This window comes from Hyperoodon ampullatus (assembly GCF_949752795.1).
Source record: "Hyperoodon ampullatus genome assembly, chromosome: 15".
Taxonomy (NCBI): Eukaryota; Metazoa; Chordata; class Mammalia; order Artiodactyla; family Ziphiidae; genus Hyperoodon; species Hyperoodon ampullatus.
In genome coordinates, this window is record NC_136928.1 from 70123305 (window position 1) to 70142212 (window position 18908).

The window sequence follows — 18908 nt, forward strand, 5'->3', positions numbered from 1 at the left end:
AGGTCCACTTCTATGCAGATTTTTTTCAATAAGTAAATACTACAGTACTACACAGATCCATGTTGTTGAATCCAAGGACTTAGAACTGTGGATATGGAGGAACTGCACCCATGTATGCTGAGGGCCAACTGCAAGTTATACTTGGATTTTCAACAGAGCAGATGGCCACCCTCCAATCGTTGTTCAAGGGTCAGCTGTATTTAAATAGATGGTAAGACTGCTGTCTTAATTTACTGAAATGTAATCTGCATCATATATTTCCATCCAGTTTTTTCATCCTTGCCTAAATGTGTAAGAAAAGGTCATATAAAATGAAGCTCTCTGTTCCTACCTCCTAAAATAACACCACTGAATGATCCAGTTAGTAATATTTATTGAGTCCTTGTAGTGAATATTCCCCTATTCTTGGGAGCACTGAGAATAAATAGAAAGCTACTTTAACAATAGGTGCTATTAATTGAGTATTTACTATGGGCCAGACTCTGTACTAATGGCTTTATATCATCATCCCATATATGAGGTGGGTGATATAATGCCCATTGAATAGGAGAGCCTGCGGATCAGATTGGTGAAGCACCTTACCCAGAATGGAGCGTCACTTCAAGTTCTAGTTCTTTTGAGTACAGAACCAATGCTTATAACATTTCCATATGAGGATCTTCCAAGATATGATCCGAAAAAGGGAAATGACTGCTGATTGTTTTTTCCCTTGAGTTGATCCACCTTATGTGTGTATAGCCTTTGGCTCTCTAGTTACACCAATTTGACCAGACAGTAAATGTTAATTACTGGTAATGACAGGAACTTCTACCAAATGTAAACTGTATGATGTTTGTATTTCAGATTTAGGAGTCGGTTTACTTCATAAAAAATCATTAGAAAAAGAAGAATTATGCCAAAGACTTAAAGAACAATTAGATGCTCTTGAAAAAGAAACTGCATCTAAGCTATCAGAAATGGATTCGTTTAACAATCAACTAAAGGTATTTATCTTCTATTATATTCATTTTTAGTTAGCTGCCTTTTACCTTCCTTATTTTGATTTAATTGAATGAATAACTGAGGCTATTATTGTTATATGTAGTACATTTCATAATTTTTTTTATAATTTGAGCTATACCAGAATTGCAGGATTGTTTTTAATGTTCTCTGTGTATTATAAACATTGAGTCGTGTAAATAAACATATAATTTACCATAGTTTCCAGTTTTTGATGACTGTTTTTATTGGCATCTATACATTTAAAAAATAATTACCTTTGTCAGTATTAGGATTAGATTAGATTAGATTTGTCAGTATTAGATCTCAGCCAGAATGATCTTAGGCAAATTTGAAAATGGGAAATATGGAAAATTTTAAATAGTCCAGGTTGTAGAGGCTCTTTTAACGCACTAAATTCTTTTTTTTTTTTTTTACAATTTAATTAACCTTTGTGAAATAATGCCATAACCAATGAAATCCAAAGCATAATTTGGCACTAAAAATTTTGCATGAAAAGTAGATTTATGATTCATTATTTGCTGCAGTGGCAGAACAGATGTCCAAAACGTATACCATATGCTTATCATTCTGTGCAGTGTTAGTTGTATACTGAAGCCATGCCCGTGAAAGAAAATATTAAAAGCTAGCAACCAGAGTAATGACACATGATTAGAATTTGGGACTAGTTTCAGTTACTCCCTTGCTAATGAAGCATGAAGTTTTTAGAGCATAACGTATTACGAAGCTTTTCAGGCAGCTTTCTGTCTCTTCATGTGACTTTCATTTTGCTAACTTATTTAGAATAATGTTACACCAACCATAGAGTAAACAGAATGGTAAAAGAAACCATGGTGGCTTCAGTTAAGAAAGGGAAGTTTGAGGTGAATAATGTCAATAATACATTCTACACGAGCATATATTCTGTAGAAAAAAAATTTAAAGAAAACCAAATAATTTTTCATTGATGGACATACAAACCAGCCAAGTTATCTTCCCTACATTATTTTTTTTTAAATCTGTACATAGTTTAATTGGCTTTTTATCTGCCTTATCTTACAGTGTGGGAATATGGATGACTCTGTTCTTCAGTGCCTTTTGTCTCTGCTAAGCTGTCTCAACAACCTCTTCCTCTTACTTAAGGTTATTTTCTAATATCTAGCTCCTTTTCTTTGAGTTACTTTACTGTTTTCTTTTTTAAAAAACTAGACTATTCTTTGCATTTATCTAAATATCCTTGTTTGAAATAACATATACAGTATAGACACTTTTCTTTCTGCTTGCTTGAATATCCTTCTGCTGTCTCACTGCCTGTTTGAGTCTAATGCCAGGAATCAGTAGCGTTGCCTAGAGTAACTTTTCTCATGAGGAGCCCAAGACACTGAGAAATATTTTCTGGTTCCCGTACAACATCCCTGTGAGTTGGGCTAACTGATGGAATGATTACTCATTCAATTAAAAGGGAAACTAAGGGAGTGTGAGATTAAATTATTTACCCATATCACTGAAATTATTGTTTAAAATAAAACTTATACCTTCTGAAATCTAGTGCAAGGTTATGTCATGTATATATCAGGCTGCTTCCTAATACTGCTATAAGATTTTTCTTTAAGAAAAATCTTAACCAATAATGCAGGTGCAGCTTTAGTTTTGTCTAGTTATCAGGCCTCATATTTAGATACGCTTGCACCACAGATAAAACTGTTTAAATCATATTTATAAATAAGTAGTTCACTTTGTCATGATAGCACAAAGAATATTTAAAACATTCAATGAATTCCTATTTTAATTTAGTTTAAAGAAAGTTGCTTTATATTTACCACTTGCTGACCCTAGTAGAATTTTGACTGTATTCTACTCAGTACTAAAATGGATGGCAATAGGGCAATTACATATATATACACAGTGAAGACGAGAACATAAGTAGAGCTCATTTGTTACCTAAGCAAAGGTAGGGCAGTTGGAAAGATGGTATCATCCTTTCCTTTTTGGTTATAGCATGAATGGCCAGATTATCTGGTCTTAGAACTTTTGCTGCAGATCACACAGAAATGTAAACCTAAGTGTTCCTTCAAGTATACAGTGCAGTTTGATGATATTTGTGGACTGTACTCACACACAGAAGTCTGATTCTTCGAGTTAGCATTTGATTCTCCACAGGCTAGCAGATTATTCTTGTCTCTTGTTTTCCTTTTTTCCTTCTGCCTCCTGCTTTCCAACCTTTCACTGCTTGTTGAGGTTTCATCAGAGGCAATTTAGGAATGTAAAAGGGAATGAAACCTATACTGTCAGAGTGGTCAGGAGACCGAGTGTTGTTACAGAAAGCAAGAAAAGAGGCTTTCTGTAGTCATTGGAAATGATACAGAGCAGTCAGTTAACTTAGTACTGAAAAGTATCTATTGAATTGTCAACAAGGAGACCTTTGAAGACCTTTCTGAAAGTGCCATCTCAGTTGAGTGACCAGCAGAGGCTGGATTACAGCAGATCAGGAATGAATGGAAGCTGAGGAGGGGTGGAGTGCGTGTAAACAACTCTTTAGGAGAGTGAAAAGAGAGCATGAGGAAAACTTTGTTTAAGAAAGATGACAAAGGATACAAAGTTTCAGTTATGCAAGATGGATAAGTTGTGAAACCCACTGCACAGCATGGTGACTATAATTAGAAAATTTCAACTATACAATACAGTATTGTTAAGAGTATATATCTTAAACATTCTCCCACAGAAAGAGGGAGAGGAAGGAAGGAAGGGAGGGAGGGAGAGGGAAAGAGAGAGGAAGAGAGGGAGGAAGGAAGGGAGGGAGGGAGAGGGAAAGAGAGAGGGAGGGAGGGAGGAAAGAAAGGAAAGAAGGGAAAGAAAGAAAGGGGGAAGAGAAGGAGTGGGGGGAAGGAGGGAATGGTAACTGAGGAAATGAATATGTTAATTAGCTTGATTATGGTCATCATTTCACAGTGTATATGTGTATTGAAGCAGCAAATTGTATACCTTAAATATGTACAGTTTTTATTTACGAATTATACTTTAATAAAGTTGAAAAATAAAAGAATAATTAGGACCACCCTTGAAAGTGGTATCACCTTTTTGTGCAGCATATGGATACATGAGGAATGGATAGTTTCTGTTAGGACAGGAGAATGGAAATGGAGAAAATTAAGCTTTTTAGGTAACTAACCTTATCCATCTCAGTGTCTTAAAGATGATTGCCAGGCTCAAGCCAAATATTTCGTTGCTGAATTCCCAGCACCTAGAACAGTGCATGGAACATCATGTATGGCAACACACACTTGTCGAATGAATGAATGGTTTTGAATGTTCTCATTCAGAAAATATACAGCATTTAGAGTTAGTATTGGTATATAGAGTTTATGAGAAAAAAGTAGAAAGAAATTAGTCAAAAAACAGCAGAAAACCATGTATCCCAGGTTTTAGGAAAACTTCTGATTGCATGTAATTTATTCTTTTAAGTAAAGGCTATTTTTTAAATTCAAAACAAGGAAGAAAGAAAAGAAAGACGACTTAAAGTAGAAGAGAGAGGAAGGGAAGGAGGAGGAAACTGAGAGATTGAGATTGACCGTATAAAGTAGTGATAATTGATGGAGCAAAGTCCCAAGGAAGCAGACTAAGATATAATCTGGAGCATAGATTGAAGGACAAGAGAAAAAGAATACTTCCAGTGTAACATATGGGGATAAGATAGGTGTGAAGTCGGTTAAATTTGTTGGTGGAGAGTAGGAAGTTGATAGCTTCAAAACCTAAAATCAGAAGCAAGTTGGATCATTACAAGGAGTCTTCATGGGTGGCTGAGGACATGGAATAACTCAAACTAGACTAGAAGGAGATGGATGCAAATGCAGGAAGTTTTATTGCTTTTGAGATGGAAAGATGAGGGAATTCCAGTCTGGCTTAATGAGGCAAGATTATTGGCTGGTAGTGAAAAGAATGAATGGAAGATTGGGAAATTTCAGGAGTGAAAAGTAGGCATGAAATACACATCTTAGTCGGGGTGGGGAGTGCAAGCTTAATAGAGGAAAACAGTAGGTGTCCTGAGCAATGTTGAATGCTTATTTGAAGTTGGAGTTCATGAATTTAAGTAGAAAACAGCAGGCCTAATTGTGTCTTTTTTTTTTCCCCACCAAAGTTCAGCTGTTTATGTGTAAGCATGGAAAAGGATGATGACATAGGTTAATAGATTCGTACGGGTTTGAGGTTTTAATAGACATGGGCAGAGAGGGAGGAACAAGGGAGCTACAGATCTTAACAGAGTAACTGTGATAAACATGAACTCTGAAATATGTACTGGACATGAAGGGATATGCAGAGAGGAAGGGGTGCTGATGAAAAAGGAGGGGATGATGGGGTCAACAGAATGGAGGTCTCAGTGAGGTTGGAAACCTGTTGAAATGGATGTACCATATATAAGAAAAGCTTGAAGGATAAGAACTTACGTTTGGAAAATGGGATACTGATCAGTGGTAGTTCTCTTTGTGATGATGACAAGATTCAGGGTATAATAATGCAAATGAGAGATTAAATAGAGTAAAAAAAATCATTGTTGAGGAGATCAGTTGTTTTGTTTTTTCTTTTTTTAGTTAAAATGGGAAGTTATATTTTCGATGGATTTTATCACAGTAGAAAGTTATAATCCTCCTACTGTGATGCTCTTAAACTTTATAACCTTCTTAAACCATATACACTTTATTATAATTATGTTTTATAAAGCTATCTATACAGGAGATCTATTGTCAGATACTTACATTTGCATAAATCCTATTTGTGTTTTTCAGTATTTTTTTCAATAATTCTGAGGCAGGAAAGGAACAGTGCCAAGGGATAATTAAGCCTTCTTTTCTGTATAATATTCACCTGGAAAATTTTCCTCCAGTGTGCTGAAATACATATGTTTAGCCCCAAGAATGAACATTAAGAGTGCTTTTGAATTCATAGTTTCTGGTCACTTAGAATGACTTAGCAGAGCTGCTCAAGTCCTATCAGCACCCTAGACACCAGTTCTTACAGTTTTCAACTCAGCATCAAATAAACCACATGCTCTTAGTTGTTACTTGACTGATATTTCCCAGGTTACTGTTTCAATCCCTACCTTTCTTTTTTTTTTTTTTTAACATCTTTATTGGAGTATAATTGCTTTACAATGGTGTGTTAGTTTCTGCTGCATAACCACCTATATATGAATCAGCTATACATACATCCCCATTTCTCCTCCATCTTGCGTCTCCCTCTCACCCTCCCTATCCCACCCCTCTAGGTGGTCACAAAGCACTGAGCTGATCTCCCTGTGCCATGCAGCTGCTTCCCACTAGCTATCTATTTTACATTTGGTAGTGTACATATGTCCATGCCACTCTCTCACTTCGTCCAGGCTTACACTTCCCCCTCCCCGTGTTTGAGGAGATCAGTCTGAGTTGAGGTTTTGATGGGGTCATCTACATTGATGTCAAAGACTGGAAGAATAATGAAAATGAATGAATGAGGATCAGTGACCAGGTGATCCATAGATGACAATAAAGAGGAATGGAAGGGTGGTACTGCTGGATGTTATTCTGAGCCTCAGAAAAAGATGGAGTTTGTAAGAGTAAGAAGAAATAATCATCTAGAAATGGCAATAAAGAGCAAAGAAAATACTCAGGCCAGAAACTGGTAAACCATCCTCAACCAAGCAGTCAAATTTAACATTACCCAAATGGCAGAAGCTGACATTATGTGTCTCCTGATATGATGCACTGAAAAAGACACATCACTTCTTTTTTTTTTTTAAAGACATCACTTCTATACTATTTTTGCCAAAAATATTTCATCCGTATAAGTGTAAGGAAATAATTAGACAAACTCAAATTGTGATTTGGTCTGTAAAATAGCTGACTAACCCACACTCTAAAAATGTGAATCTCGTAAAAGATGGAGGAAATCTTCTCACAATAACGAAATGAAGTGTATGGTCCTTGATTGGATTATGGAGCCAAAAAAAAGCTGTTATTAAGGACAGTATTTACACTATTGGGAGGGAACATCTTTTGAGTATGAATTCTGTATTAAGGTTATTATGTCACTGTTAAATTTCTTTAGTTTGGTACTGACATTGACACCGTAGTTACGTAGAATAATGATGAAGTTCTAGGGGTGAAAGCATCAGCGTCTTCAACTTAGTCAAATTTTTTGTAGATCTGAAAGTTTTCAAAATAAAAACTTGGAGAAAAATTGCGTTGCAAAATGTTGTCAAATGTTTATGAAAATGAAATAGTAGAATAAGTCTATTTTTAAATTATAACAAAACACTGGAAAATGGAGAGGAGATAGGGGATAGTGTAAATGAGCAGATTCCCCATAGTCCATATCAGGAGTCAGTAACTATTTTCTAATTCATAAATCAAGATATACTAATAATAGTTAGGATTTATTAAAGGCTTTATCTGTGACTGGCACTGTTCTAAATGTTTTACTTATATTAATTTATTTAATCCTTAATATTAACCCGATGAGGTAGGTCCTATTATTTGTTCACATTTCACATAGGAGTAAATTAAGTTGCCCAGGGTCACACAGGTAGCAAGCAGAAATTCAACCCAGAGAGTCAGGATTTGACCTTAAATGGTTATATATTTTTTTAAAAAAGATGAAAATTTATAAGCTAAGTGTTCAACTTAAGAAGCTAGAAAAAGACTAGTGTAATAAAGGGAAAAAAGTAGAAGGAAATTAGTGAAACAGAACACAGATATTTAATACAGAGAATCAAGAAAGCCAAAATTTGACTCTCTTTATAGATAAATAAAATTATCAAACCTTTGGCAAGACTTACTTTAAAAACAAAATAAAAATAAAGGAGTGAAAAGGAGCTATAACTAAATACATTGCAAACAATAAAAGAGAAGGGACTATTATGAAAAATTTTGCACATAAATATGAAAACGTAGGTGAAATGAACAAATCAGAATTTGCTGAAACTGGCTCAAGAAAAATAAAATATTTAGGTAGCTCTATTGTCACAAAATATTTTAATTCCATAGTTTAAAATCTTCCCTAAAAGAGAATCCAGACCCAGAATTTTACTGAAGGAATAAATAACTCCAGTCTTATACATCTGTTTCAAAATGTAGAAGAGGGAATATTCCCAACTTATTGTATGAAACTATCATAAACCTCAAAATTTGATAAGAATAGTATGAGAAAGGATCATTATAGACCAATTTAGCATAGAGGCAAAAATTCTAAAGAATATTGAAAAGTTGAATGTGGAAATTTATAAGAAGGATACTCCATTATGACCAAGTTGGATTTATCTTAGCCATGCAAAGATGATTTGACATATAAAACTGTTGACTGTAATTTGCCATATAAACAGATTAAAGGAGAAAAATAGTATGCTCATCTCACTAAATGCAGAAAACGTATTTGATAAAATTTAACATCTATTCATGATTAAAAAATGAAAAAGTTATTAGCATATTAGGAATAGAAGAGAACTTCCTTAACCTGAAAAGAATGATCTATTATTCCGTTAAGATGGAGTACAATTCTTTTCCTAAGTGCAGATTGTTTACTTCTTTTCAGTTAACTGATAGATTTTTTTTTAATTGAAGTATAGTTGATTTACAGTGTTGTGTTAATTTCTGCTGTACAACAAAGTGATAGTTAACTGATAGATTTAACCAGGACCTCTTGGAAGCATGACTTAACTTAGAGGAGTGAGTGAGTCTAATGATAAGAATTTCTAGGATCATAGTAAGTCAGGCAGAGGAAATGTTTTTGGGAAGCCCTGTGGTGCTCTTCAAATCTTATTAATATGCATAGACTATGGTTTATGTATTTTCATTCATCCAGTAAATACTAATTAAATACTAATCAAATAACTACACTCTACCAGGCTCTCTCTTGGGTGGGGATACCTTGATGAAAGACAATCCTGTTGTCAAGAAACTCACTCCAGTGGAGACAGTCATACAGTCAGAAGACACTGCCTGTGATAGGGGAATGCACAGAACGTCTTGGGGAGCACAAGGAAGCTCGTTATTTCACACACTGGAGGAATGGGCTAATGAAGGAAGACTTGGAATAGTATTTTAAAGGACAAGTTAAAGGGCTACCCTTACAGCCATATTAAGATCAGACATAAATTTGGCTCCTCTTCACTCTCCTTTTAAACTTATAATTCTATTTATGACTTCAGCCAATAATATAGCTAATATTTACTGAGGACTTACTATGTGCCCTGCCCTATTGTAAGCACTTTATATGTATTAACCCATTCAGTCCTCATAGCAGTGTTGTGAGGCATGTACTATAATTAACCCCATTTTACAGATGAGGAGGCTGTTAAGTAACTTTCCTAAGATTATTCAGCTAGTCACAGATAGAGCCTGATTCAGGCCTTGGCGTTCTTATTCCAGACCCGTGCTCCATGTGCCCTTATCACTAAACCACACTGCTTCTCCACAGATTGTAACCATTGTATTCTTCGCTTTTCAATAGAGTTGTTTGATGTTTTTTTTGAACGTTTTTTTTGATGTGGACCATTTTTAAAGTCTTTATTGATTTGTTACAATGTTGCTTCTGTTTTATGTTTTGGTTTTTTGGTCGCGGGGCATGTGGGATCTTAGCTCCCTGACCAGGGATCAAACCCGCACCCCCTGCATTGGAAGGCGAAGTCTTAACCACTGGACCGCCAGGGAAGTCCCGTCAATAGAGTTTAAAGAAAGGTGCAACAAAGAGAACTACAGAAGCTGAGATCTGTGAAAACTTTGCTATGAATGTAGTATTTGTATTCTTGTTGTCTTAAGCTGCAAGTCTTGATCTTAGACATTTTGGGCATAGTCTCTGGATACCACATTTACTCAGATTAGATCTGCCATTTCAATCAAGTTTAAAGGGTTCATCTATAAAATATTAAGAAGTAGAGCTTAGGTTGTTTTCGTTTGTTTGTTTGTGGTTTGGAGTTTTGTTTTTGTGTATAGATAGATGCCCCAAGACATCTTTTACCAAAAAATTCTATCTAAATGTTGTTGAAGCTCCCACCTTTGCCATGAAGTCTCTTTTGTTTACTTTAGGTTTTTGTGGGAGTTTCTTTGTTTTTTGTTTGTTTTTCCTCTTCCTTATCCCAGGCTTTTTCTACTCCCTTGTTCAGGAGTCTATAGATTCCAAGTAAAAGAAATTCAGTTCAAAATAGTTAAGCTGAAAAGAGTGGTTATTGCAAGAGTACTAAGACCATTGACTGAATCAGTAGACGGGGCAGTTCCTAGACACAGGAATGAAGTTGGAGATTTGGTTCTCCCAGCACTCCCTCTCTCTCCAACTCTATCTCTAATCTTTGCTTCTCTCTTTCCTGTTTTGACTTCATTCCTACCCCTGATGGCCTCATTAGGAAGTGGGGCAGCTCCAGGTTTACCTTATCCCATTTTAATGAGTTTAGTGAAGGAAAGACTTCTTTCTCCCCTCTTCAGTATATCTGAATCCCGGGAAGGGATTGTGGCCCAGCCTGGATCATGTGCACATCCTTTGAACCAGTCATTCTTGCCAGGGAGGTGAGGTGCTGTGATTGTTTAGATCCAGTGACCACACTTGGGTGGGAGTAGGAGCATTGAATCTGACAGACTCATCAAAACCACATAGAAGGGTGGGATTGGGGGGTAAATCAGCTTCCCAAAAGGAGGAAGGGTGCAGTTAGCAGAAGAGGGAAAGGAAATGCTGAACAGATAATCACAAGTTTCTGCGAAGACACTTACCTATATCCCAGATTTTGGCACTTTACTTTGAGACTGAACTCTTTGAAGACAAGGACTATAGACTTGGGAGTCAAGACGGCCTTGGATTGGATCGCTGTGAATCTTTATAGCACTTTGCACAGAGCTAGATGCTCAATAAACAAATGTTTATTTTAATTCCTGTTTGGAATACTTTTCATTATTTTGGCCCATTCTAGTCATGGTTTTAGGTAGATGTTATCTTTTCCATTTTTAGTTATTACATTATTTAATATATTATTATTTAAATTAAATAAATATTGAATAATTATTAAATTATTGAATAATTGCTTCTGTGTTTAGTTCAGTATTTTACTGGGTAAAAGTTATGGGTAACTTGGTTAAACTACATGTGTCAAAAATATGACTGAACAAAATTCCTCATCAAATGTTATAATAAGCAAATTGTTTCCTCGTATTTTTAATAGATTGCTTTTTTATTGAAAATGAAGTACCAAATCAAAGAATTGGCTTGTGAAAGATTCTGTGTTCCTTAGAAATGAATTAATATAAAAGCAGATGATTTTAACACGCATTTGTCCTCATTGACCACATACCTTAAATACTTACTGTTTTCAAGAATTTTTCAATCATCTAGATTTTGTAAGACTTTTAATCTTTTTACTTTAGTTTAACTTGATTTATGATTTTTATCTTTTAATGCAGTTGCCACATTTTTGCATAAGACAAAAGTATTTAAATCAATGCCACGTTGACTTCTTATTTTCTCCTTAGGAACTGAGAGAAAGCTACAATACACAGCAGTTAGCCCTTGAACAACTTTATAAGATCAAACGTGACAAACTGAGGGAAATTGAAAGAAAAAGATTAGAGCTAATACAGAAAAAGAAACTAGAAGACGAGGCTACAAGGTAATATAGTTGATAAATTTATTATACTATATTGCTATTAGAATTCTAATTTTGTTGCCCATATTTTTAGTTTGACTATGAAGAATTAAGGGGAATAAAATGATTATCCTAAGATGCTAATTAGATTCTAAATTTTAGAAGTTCAGTCCTTCTTTTGTGGACTGAGTTTACAGTAACCAATTTTATGTTCCATTAGTGAAAAATACAGACTTTGGAGTCAGCCCTGGTTTAGAATTCTTGATCTACCACTTACTATCTGGATGATCTTGGTTAAGTCACTTTACCTTTTGGAACCTCAGTTTTTCCATCTGAAAAATAGGAACATTAATGCATACCTCATAAGTAACTCAGAATTAAATAAAACTAAAGAACCAAGTATAATGTTTTGCAGGTAATAAGCACTCATTATTTCTATCTCTCCATAATAAATCCATTACTGTTTCCTGAAAAATTATAAAAACCAAGTACTTAATTTTATAGAGTGTAATACTGAGTGTAGAAATGCCATGTTGATGCAGGCTTCTTTGTATATATCTGAGCTATATCAACTGCCTACATTTATAGCAAGGAAAAGTGAGACAGTTGTGGTATCTGAAGCTTAGAACCATTCATTTAGAGACTTTGCATGATTTTTTTTTCTATCGGTAAGATTCTATTTCTAATATGTTCCTTTGTTTCTCCCAAGTTCTCTAGTGTCAGAAATTATTATAATTAGTTAACAAATATCAACAAACCAACATTTCTTTGCCCTGGAGAAGAGTAGACAATAATGTCTATGAAAGAGCTAATAGTTACTGGGAAGGCAAGAAAGACCCATTACCATATAGCAGGCCTCTATTTCTTAATGGCTTTAGAATAACCACTTTAACACATTTTTACTGAGTGGTCACTGTTGACTGCGATGCAGGTAGACTCTGGGTTACGGTTACTCCTTGCCCCTAGATTTCTCATAATTCTAGTAGGAGAGTCAGACAGCTAAACAAATAGCTATAATATTCTTTATTCTAAGACCCCTACTTTTGTGATTCCCTAACAAGAGATCCCGGAATAATATAGACATGGAGACAGTAAGGTTCAAATTAAGGCTTTTATTTGCCACCTAACTTGTGCCACTTAACATTGCACAAGGGAACTGTGCAGTGCTGCACAACTAGTCCCTGTGTTAGAATTTTCTTTTTCTTTCTTTTTTTTTAGTTCTATTTGAATTTATTTATTTTGGGCTCTCCCTTAGATATAATAAGTCCATTTCTAAAAAGTAAAATGAGTAGTTGTCAAAGAAATTGACAGTCATCAAAATAAATCATCAAAATAAATCACAATAAATTAGTCACATGCAGGATGTTCCACAAATATTATTTTAAGTCTTCTGAAGAGCATCCTCAAATAAAACGACTTTTATTCATTCATTCATTAGTAGTAAATAATCTTCTTGATTGACAGAGATGGAGACTGTCATGTGCTAGTAAGAATTTTCTGTTTACACATGCAAGTATCTTGATATCTCTCCATCATTGCTCACAATTCCTTTCAGGCCAACAGACTGTATTAGTAATACACATTTTCATTTTATTCATTGTCCTTGCACATTATCCTGCTTTAGTAGAGGGAAGAAATCAGAACATGTAGAATTGGTCCAGAGCTGGGTCTTAGTACTACATCTTGATTTCTTGGCCATTTGCTACGGTATGTTGCCTTCTCATCCCAAGCTATTGGTAATAGTCAGGTTTTCACATTGTAGATGTGGCCTCTTTGTCCAACTTCTGAAGCATCTTCTGGCCGTGGACCAGTTTCTCATCCACAAATACACACATAGAAACTTCACCAAAATTTAATTTTTTATTCTCTTAACTCTCTAGTCTTTTCTTTATCCCAGTAAATATGTGGCAGGTACTCTGATAGTGGTGTTTATAATGCTATGGGAATTTAAATAAAGGTAGGTTGGGTCATCCTAGGCGTGGGAGAGTGTCAGGGAAAGTTACTGGAACTGGGAAAGGGAATATTGGTCGGAATTGCTTAAGGACTGCAAGAGAAGCATGCCTCTCAAAGGAGAGCTGGATGTCAGTTATGGAAAGTGCTAGAGAAAGCACTCTGCAAAGTGATAGAGGGTGTAGGAGGATTTGCAAAGCGTTGAGAGGAAGTTAGTTGTGGGATAATGAACCAGGAGTATGAAGTATAAGACATTTGGGGGATGAGGAGGAAGGGTTCATGACTGAGTGGGTGTACAGTTTTTGGAATTATCCAGGATTTCCAAATTCCTCCAGGAATTATAGGAATAGAGATATGGAATTAAGCCAAGACTTTCACCTTGGTGGGGCATAAATGCCCCCAAATCCTAGGGATGCATCCAGTCACAATCTTCTTAGCCCCTGATAATGTGTGCTGAGACTTGAAGAAGGTGCTAATTAGTGGTGACTGCTCTGCCTCCAGTAAGATCATAAAAAGTATATGCAAGAAGAACTCCAGGGCTTCCCTGGTGGCGCAGTGGTTGAGAGTCCGCCTGCCGATGCAGGGGACACGGGTTCGTGCCCCGGTCCGGGAAGATCCCACATGCCGCGGAGCGGCTGGGCCCGTGAGCCATGGCCGCTGAGCCTGCGCGTCCGTCCGGAGCCTGTGCTCCGCAACGGGAGAGGCCACAACAGTGAGAGGCCGGCATACCGCAAAAAAAAAAAAAAAAAAAAAAAAGAAGAACTCCAGTGAGCATTAATTCTAATACTAAAACAACTAAGCTGATCTTAAACCATCTTGACCAGCTAGAAACCAAGCTGCAGCTATATCAAATGTCATAGAAACATGTACAGAAGTATGGACCTATAGAGGAAAAATGCTCTATTATCTAAAATCTAACAAATGAAAATGACTTTTAAGTGATAATATAAGAAGTAGATAATCTGTCCAGCAGCATTTCCTATTTTCACAGCAATGACTCAATCCTGAAAACAGGGATTAGCTAGGTTAGTGGGAATAAGAGTTTGACAGCAGTCCTTGTGAAGAATCTGGAGACAAAGGAAGGAAATTTAGATATAATTTTTAGATTCGTTTTCTGAACAGTTCCATTACAGTTTTTTTCCACTTTTTTTCTTGGGTTTGGGAGGTTGGCTGGCAGGAAGAAATTTGAGAGTGTGAGAAATTGTTAGTCATACTCCCTAGCTCATCTACTTGTGCTTAGTTTCTCTCTTGATTAATTGATTGATTAATTGGTTTTCCCCTTCAGCCCTGATCCCCATGGTTTCTCCACAGCCCCCTACTAATATGTCTTTGCTATATATAATAAATACATAACTGTATAAGATTGTATTTTTTTTTATTTTGTTACTTTTGGCTGTGTTGGGTCTTCATTGCTGCACGCGGGCTTTCTCTAGTTGCGGCGATCAGGGGCTACTCTTCGTTGTGGTGTGCGGGCTTCTCATTGCGGTGGCTTCTCTTGTTGTGGAGCACAGGCTCTAGGTGCATGGGCTTCAGTAGTTGGAGCACACGGGCTCAGTAGTTGCAACATGTGGGCCCTAGAGCAGGTTTCAGTAGTTGTGGTGCATGGGCTCAGTAGTTGTGACGCCCAGGCTCTAGGGTGCACGGGCTTCAGTAGTTGTGGCCCATGGGCTCAGTAGTTGTGGCTCGCAGGCTCAGTGGTTGTGGCGCATGGGCTTAGTTGCTCTGCTTCATGTGGGATCTTCCTGGCCCAGGGCTCGAACCTGTGTCCCCTGCATTGGCAGGCAGATTCTCAACCACTGAGCCATCAGAGAAGTCCCTAAGATTATATTTAAACATATAAGAAATATGTAATTTTTCTTTAGTTTGTCAGGAACAAGATCTTCTATTACATTTTTATTTTGCATAAAAAAATTTAGGACATTATGCAAACTCTTTTTCTTTCATGTAAAGGAAAGCAAAACAAGGAAAAGAAAACTTATGGAAAGAAAATCTTAGAAAGGAGGAAGAAGAAAAGCAAAAGCGACTCCAAGAAGAAAAAACACAAGAAAAAGTTCAAGAAGTGGAGTGGAAAGCTGAGGAGAAACAAAGTAAGGATAAGGATGAAAATAATTGATTTGATTTTTCTGAAACAGAGCAACAAAAGTGAAAAGAAAAAAATAGACTCTGATGAGGTTCAAAAAAAGAAGAAAATTAAAATGAATGCTAATTCTTAGAGTCAGAAAAGACCTTTTTCTAAATTAAACTTGGATGAGAAGTTCATGGGTTTATTAAAACAGACTGAGAAAAAAAAAAAAAACAGACTGAGAGTAGAAATCTTAAAGCAACACAAAGAAAAGAAGATAGACATCACTAACAGTGCATAAACCCTGACACAGTTTTCATAATTGAAGTAAATAGTTTAAAATATTTTATTCCACCAGTGTAACTAAACTGTTTATTTTAATGAAGCAACAGTAAAGTTTTAAGCCTTTGCATACTGAAATTTTCTCAGAAGATATACATTGTTTTTGATACACCCCAGAGTGCATTTCTAAAATACTTTAAATATTATTGTATTTCTTCTGAATGCACAAACCTTTGAATCCTTATTAATGATACAATATGTTGAAAAATTTCTAAGTTAAAGCATTTATTCTACAAATGAGCAAAGTAAAATATCTTTCATCTATTGTCAAGTACACTTGTGAACTCTTGTACAGTTTTTTTTTTTTAGAACCATACTGATACATCTGTAGTCAACCCTGTTTACTGACTAACCTTCTGTCTGTGACCTCCCTTTTGTGCTCTTCTTCCCTGTGATATTCTGACCCTGGCAGATCAAATTAAGCCTCTTGCAACTTAGTCTCCCTCCACTTGACACAGCTCAATTACCACCCCACCTTCCTTCATTCATGCTTATGGCACACCCTGCAAGCTATCTCTTTGTTTTACTGACTCCTACTTAAGACGAATATCCTTGTTTGTTTTTATATTGATTCTGTGACTATTGAAAATATTTAAATTCTAACAAGCCTATATTAAATGGATTTTCATGATACTGTTTGATGCTCAGTTTTTTTCTTTTCAAGCTCTTTATTGAGTCATAGCAAAGATGTGTATATATGAAAGAAGCAAATAATGACAATTATCTTCTCTTTAGGTGAGCCAGCCAGTGCTTTGGTAAATTACAGAGCATTATATTGCTTTGAAGCAAGGAACCATGACGAAATGAGTTTTAATTCTGGGGATATAATACAGGTGGGAAACAAAATGCTTTTTTCTCATGAATAAGCTGAATGCAATGTACTGTATTACTTTCTATAATAATATTGAGTATACTATTATATAGTGATTTACCATTTTAAAAATATACCCTAAGCATTACCTCATTTGGTTCTTATGACATACCGCAGAGCTGCATAGGACAGTTATTATTACTGCCATATTCTAGGTAGGAAGACTTAACACAAGTTGTAACTGTCAGCAGCACACTGGCAATGTGGGGTGCAAGTACATGTCTTTTGATTTCCAAAACCAGTGTTCTTTCCACTCTGCCATACTGCTTTATGTCATAAAAGGTGATATTTTGTTATTTTAATAAATTACCAGTGAAATATGGGGGAGCTGGTTATTTTCTGGCAACCATTAAAAGAGTTGAAGGAGTTAGGTTCTGTAGCTCTAATTAGATGCAGACCCTTGTTCCTTGGAAAAAAAAGATTTTTATTGTATAATCACAAACGATGTAAAATGAATGAATAAGAGAGGATGCAGGGAATAGCATTTGACAGAGCTATGTGATTTACTGGAAAGAATACAGGCTTTAGAAGCATACCGACTTCGATTTTAATCCTGTCTTCAGTTTTCTTCTTAGTAAATAAAGGCAATATTGCCTAGAATACCTAGCCAGTGTCTGTTTTCTTTTTTAACCTGCACTGTCACCAGTTTGGTGTATTTTATCAGGTAGCAAATGTTTAATGATACTTGGAATAAGGTTTACTAGAACCATCTATTCAAATGCTCAAGACAGTCCCCAGCTACACATTCCTTCTGTTGCCATTGCCACACTGACAGTGCCATAGCTGCTCCTCAGCTGAGGAGCTTGAGTCCACAGTCTTCTGGTCCTGCCGTTCCTCCTCTTCTACTTGGTGATGATGAGGTAGTGTCCAAGAATGAAGCAATGTAGCCTAGCTCTGGGCATGTTTGGTCAAGAGCTTACTTATATTTTTGGTTATATCCTTTATTTGTTTCAGCAAATACTTGTTGGGAGCTATGATAGGCTAGGGGTATAGTGAACAAGACAGTCTCTGCTCTCAGTGAGTTTATAGTTTAATGAGAAAGACAGACATCCTAAAGAAGTAGAGGAAGGAAGGGTGTAGACTGCTACCAGCTTTAGAGCAGACATCTCCCACGGTCAGAGAGCCAGTCTGGTGGTAGTGACAGCAGGAACATAATGTTAGCTGGAGTTTCTTGAGTGCTTGTGTTCTCTGCCGAATCTTTGACGTAAAGAATGAGTCATGAGTTACTACCAGATACCTGATTTGGACAGCTTGGTTGATAATGGTGTTCATTCATTAAGACAGGAAGATTAGAAGGAGGAAATTTAAGTGGGAATTATAATGAGTTCAGTGTGGGATGAGTTTCAGATTTCTAGGCAGCAGTTGGATATCCAGAGATATCTAGAAGCCAGTTTGGATGTCATCAGTGTGTTGTGATGGTTATTGAAGACGACTGTGGCAGAGCTCATCCAAGGGTGTAATAAAGAAGGGGGAAGATGACTGAGGATGCAATCCCTGAAAAGCACAGACATGGAAGGGATTGTTAGAGGAGGGGGAGCCATAAAAGAATGACTAGAGGTAGGAACAAAACAGAGTTTAGTGTCAGGGACATTTGAGAAGAGTGGTCCACATGTAAAATAAGACTACTAAAAAAATAACCATTAGATTAACAACAGCACAGTTATTGTTAACCTTGAGGAGAAGAGTATTAGTTGAGTGGAGTGGTGGGGGAAGAAGCCAGATGTCAGTGAGTTGAGGAACAGTTGGAAGGGAGGAAGAGGAGACAATGAATATATGAAACTCTCTGAAGGAGCTTGACTTTTGAAAGAGGAGAGGGAGCAAAGGTGGTAAATAATGAGGAATGTGGGTTGAGGGAAGTTGTTCTTGCTTTTTGTTTTTTGTTTTTTAACTTGGCAGAAGCCTGAGCAAGTTTAAATAGTAGAAAGGATCTGCAGAGGAAAAGGGTTAATGATACCAGAAAGAGTAAATCACTAATGGAGGGAGGTGTTTTTTCTAATTAAAATGTAATTTACATTGAGTGAAGTACACAACCACAAGTGTACAGCTCACATAATTTGTACATGTATATAGATCTTTGAAACCACCACTCAATTCAACACACAGAACACAGA

General features: G+C 36.3%; 1 protein-coding gene across 2 annotated transcripts in view; it reads left to right on the top strand.

Annotated features, from left to right (window-relative positions):
* Positions 1-18908, top strand: part of ITSN2 (intersectin 2) — a gene marked incomplete at its 3' end in the record, with an annotated part of 138247 nt that overhangs the window by 45994 nt on the left and 73345 nt on the right. The window contains exons 15-19 of one of the 2 annotated variants that reach the window (XM_079721309.1): positions 844-983; positions 2041-2121; positions 11460-11596; positions 15473-15609; positions 16662-16759. In XM_079721309.1, coding sequence (XP_079577435.1) covers positions 844-983; positions 2041-2121; positions 11460-11596; positions 15473-15609; positions 16662-16759 — 593 coding nt within the window. The remainder of the gene's footprint in view (positions 1-843; positions 984-2040; positions 2122-11459; positions 11597-15472; positions 15610-16661; positions 16760-18908) is intronic. The other variant, XM_079721310.1, reaches the window with a different exon arrangement.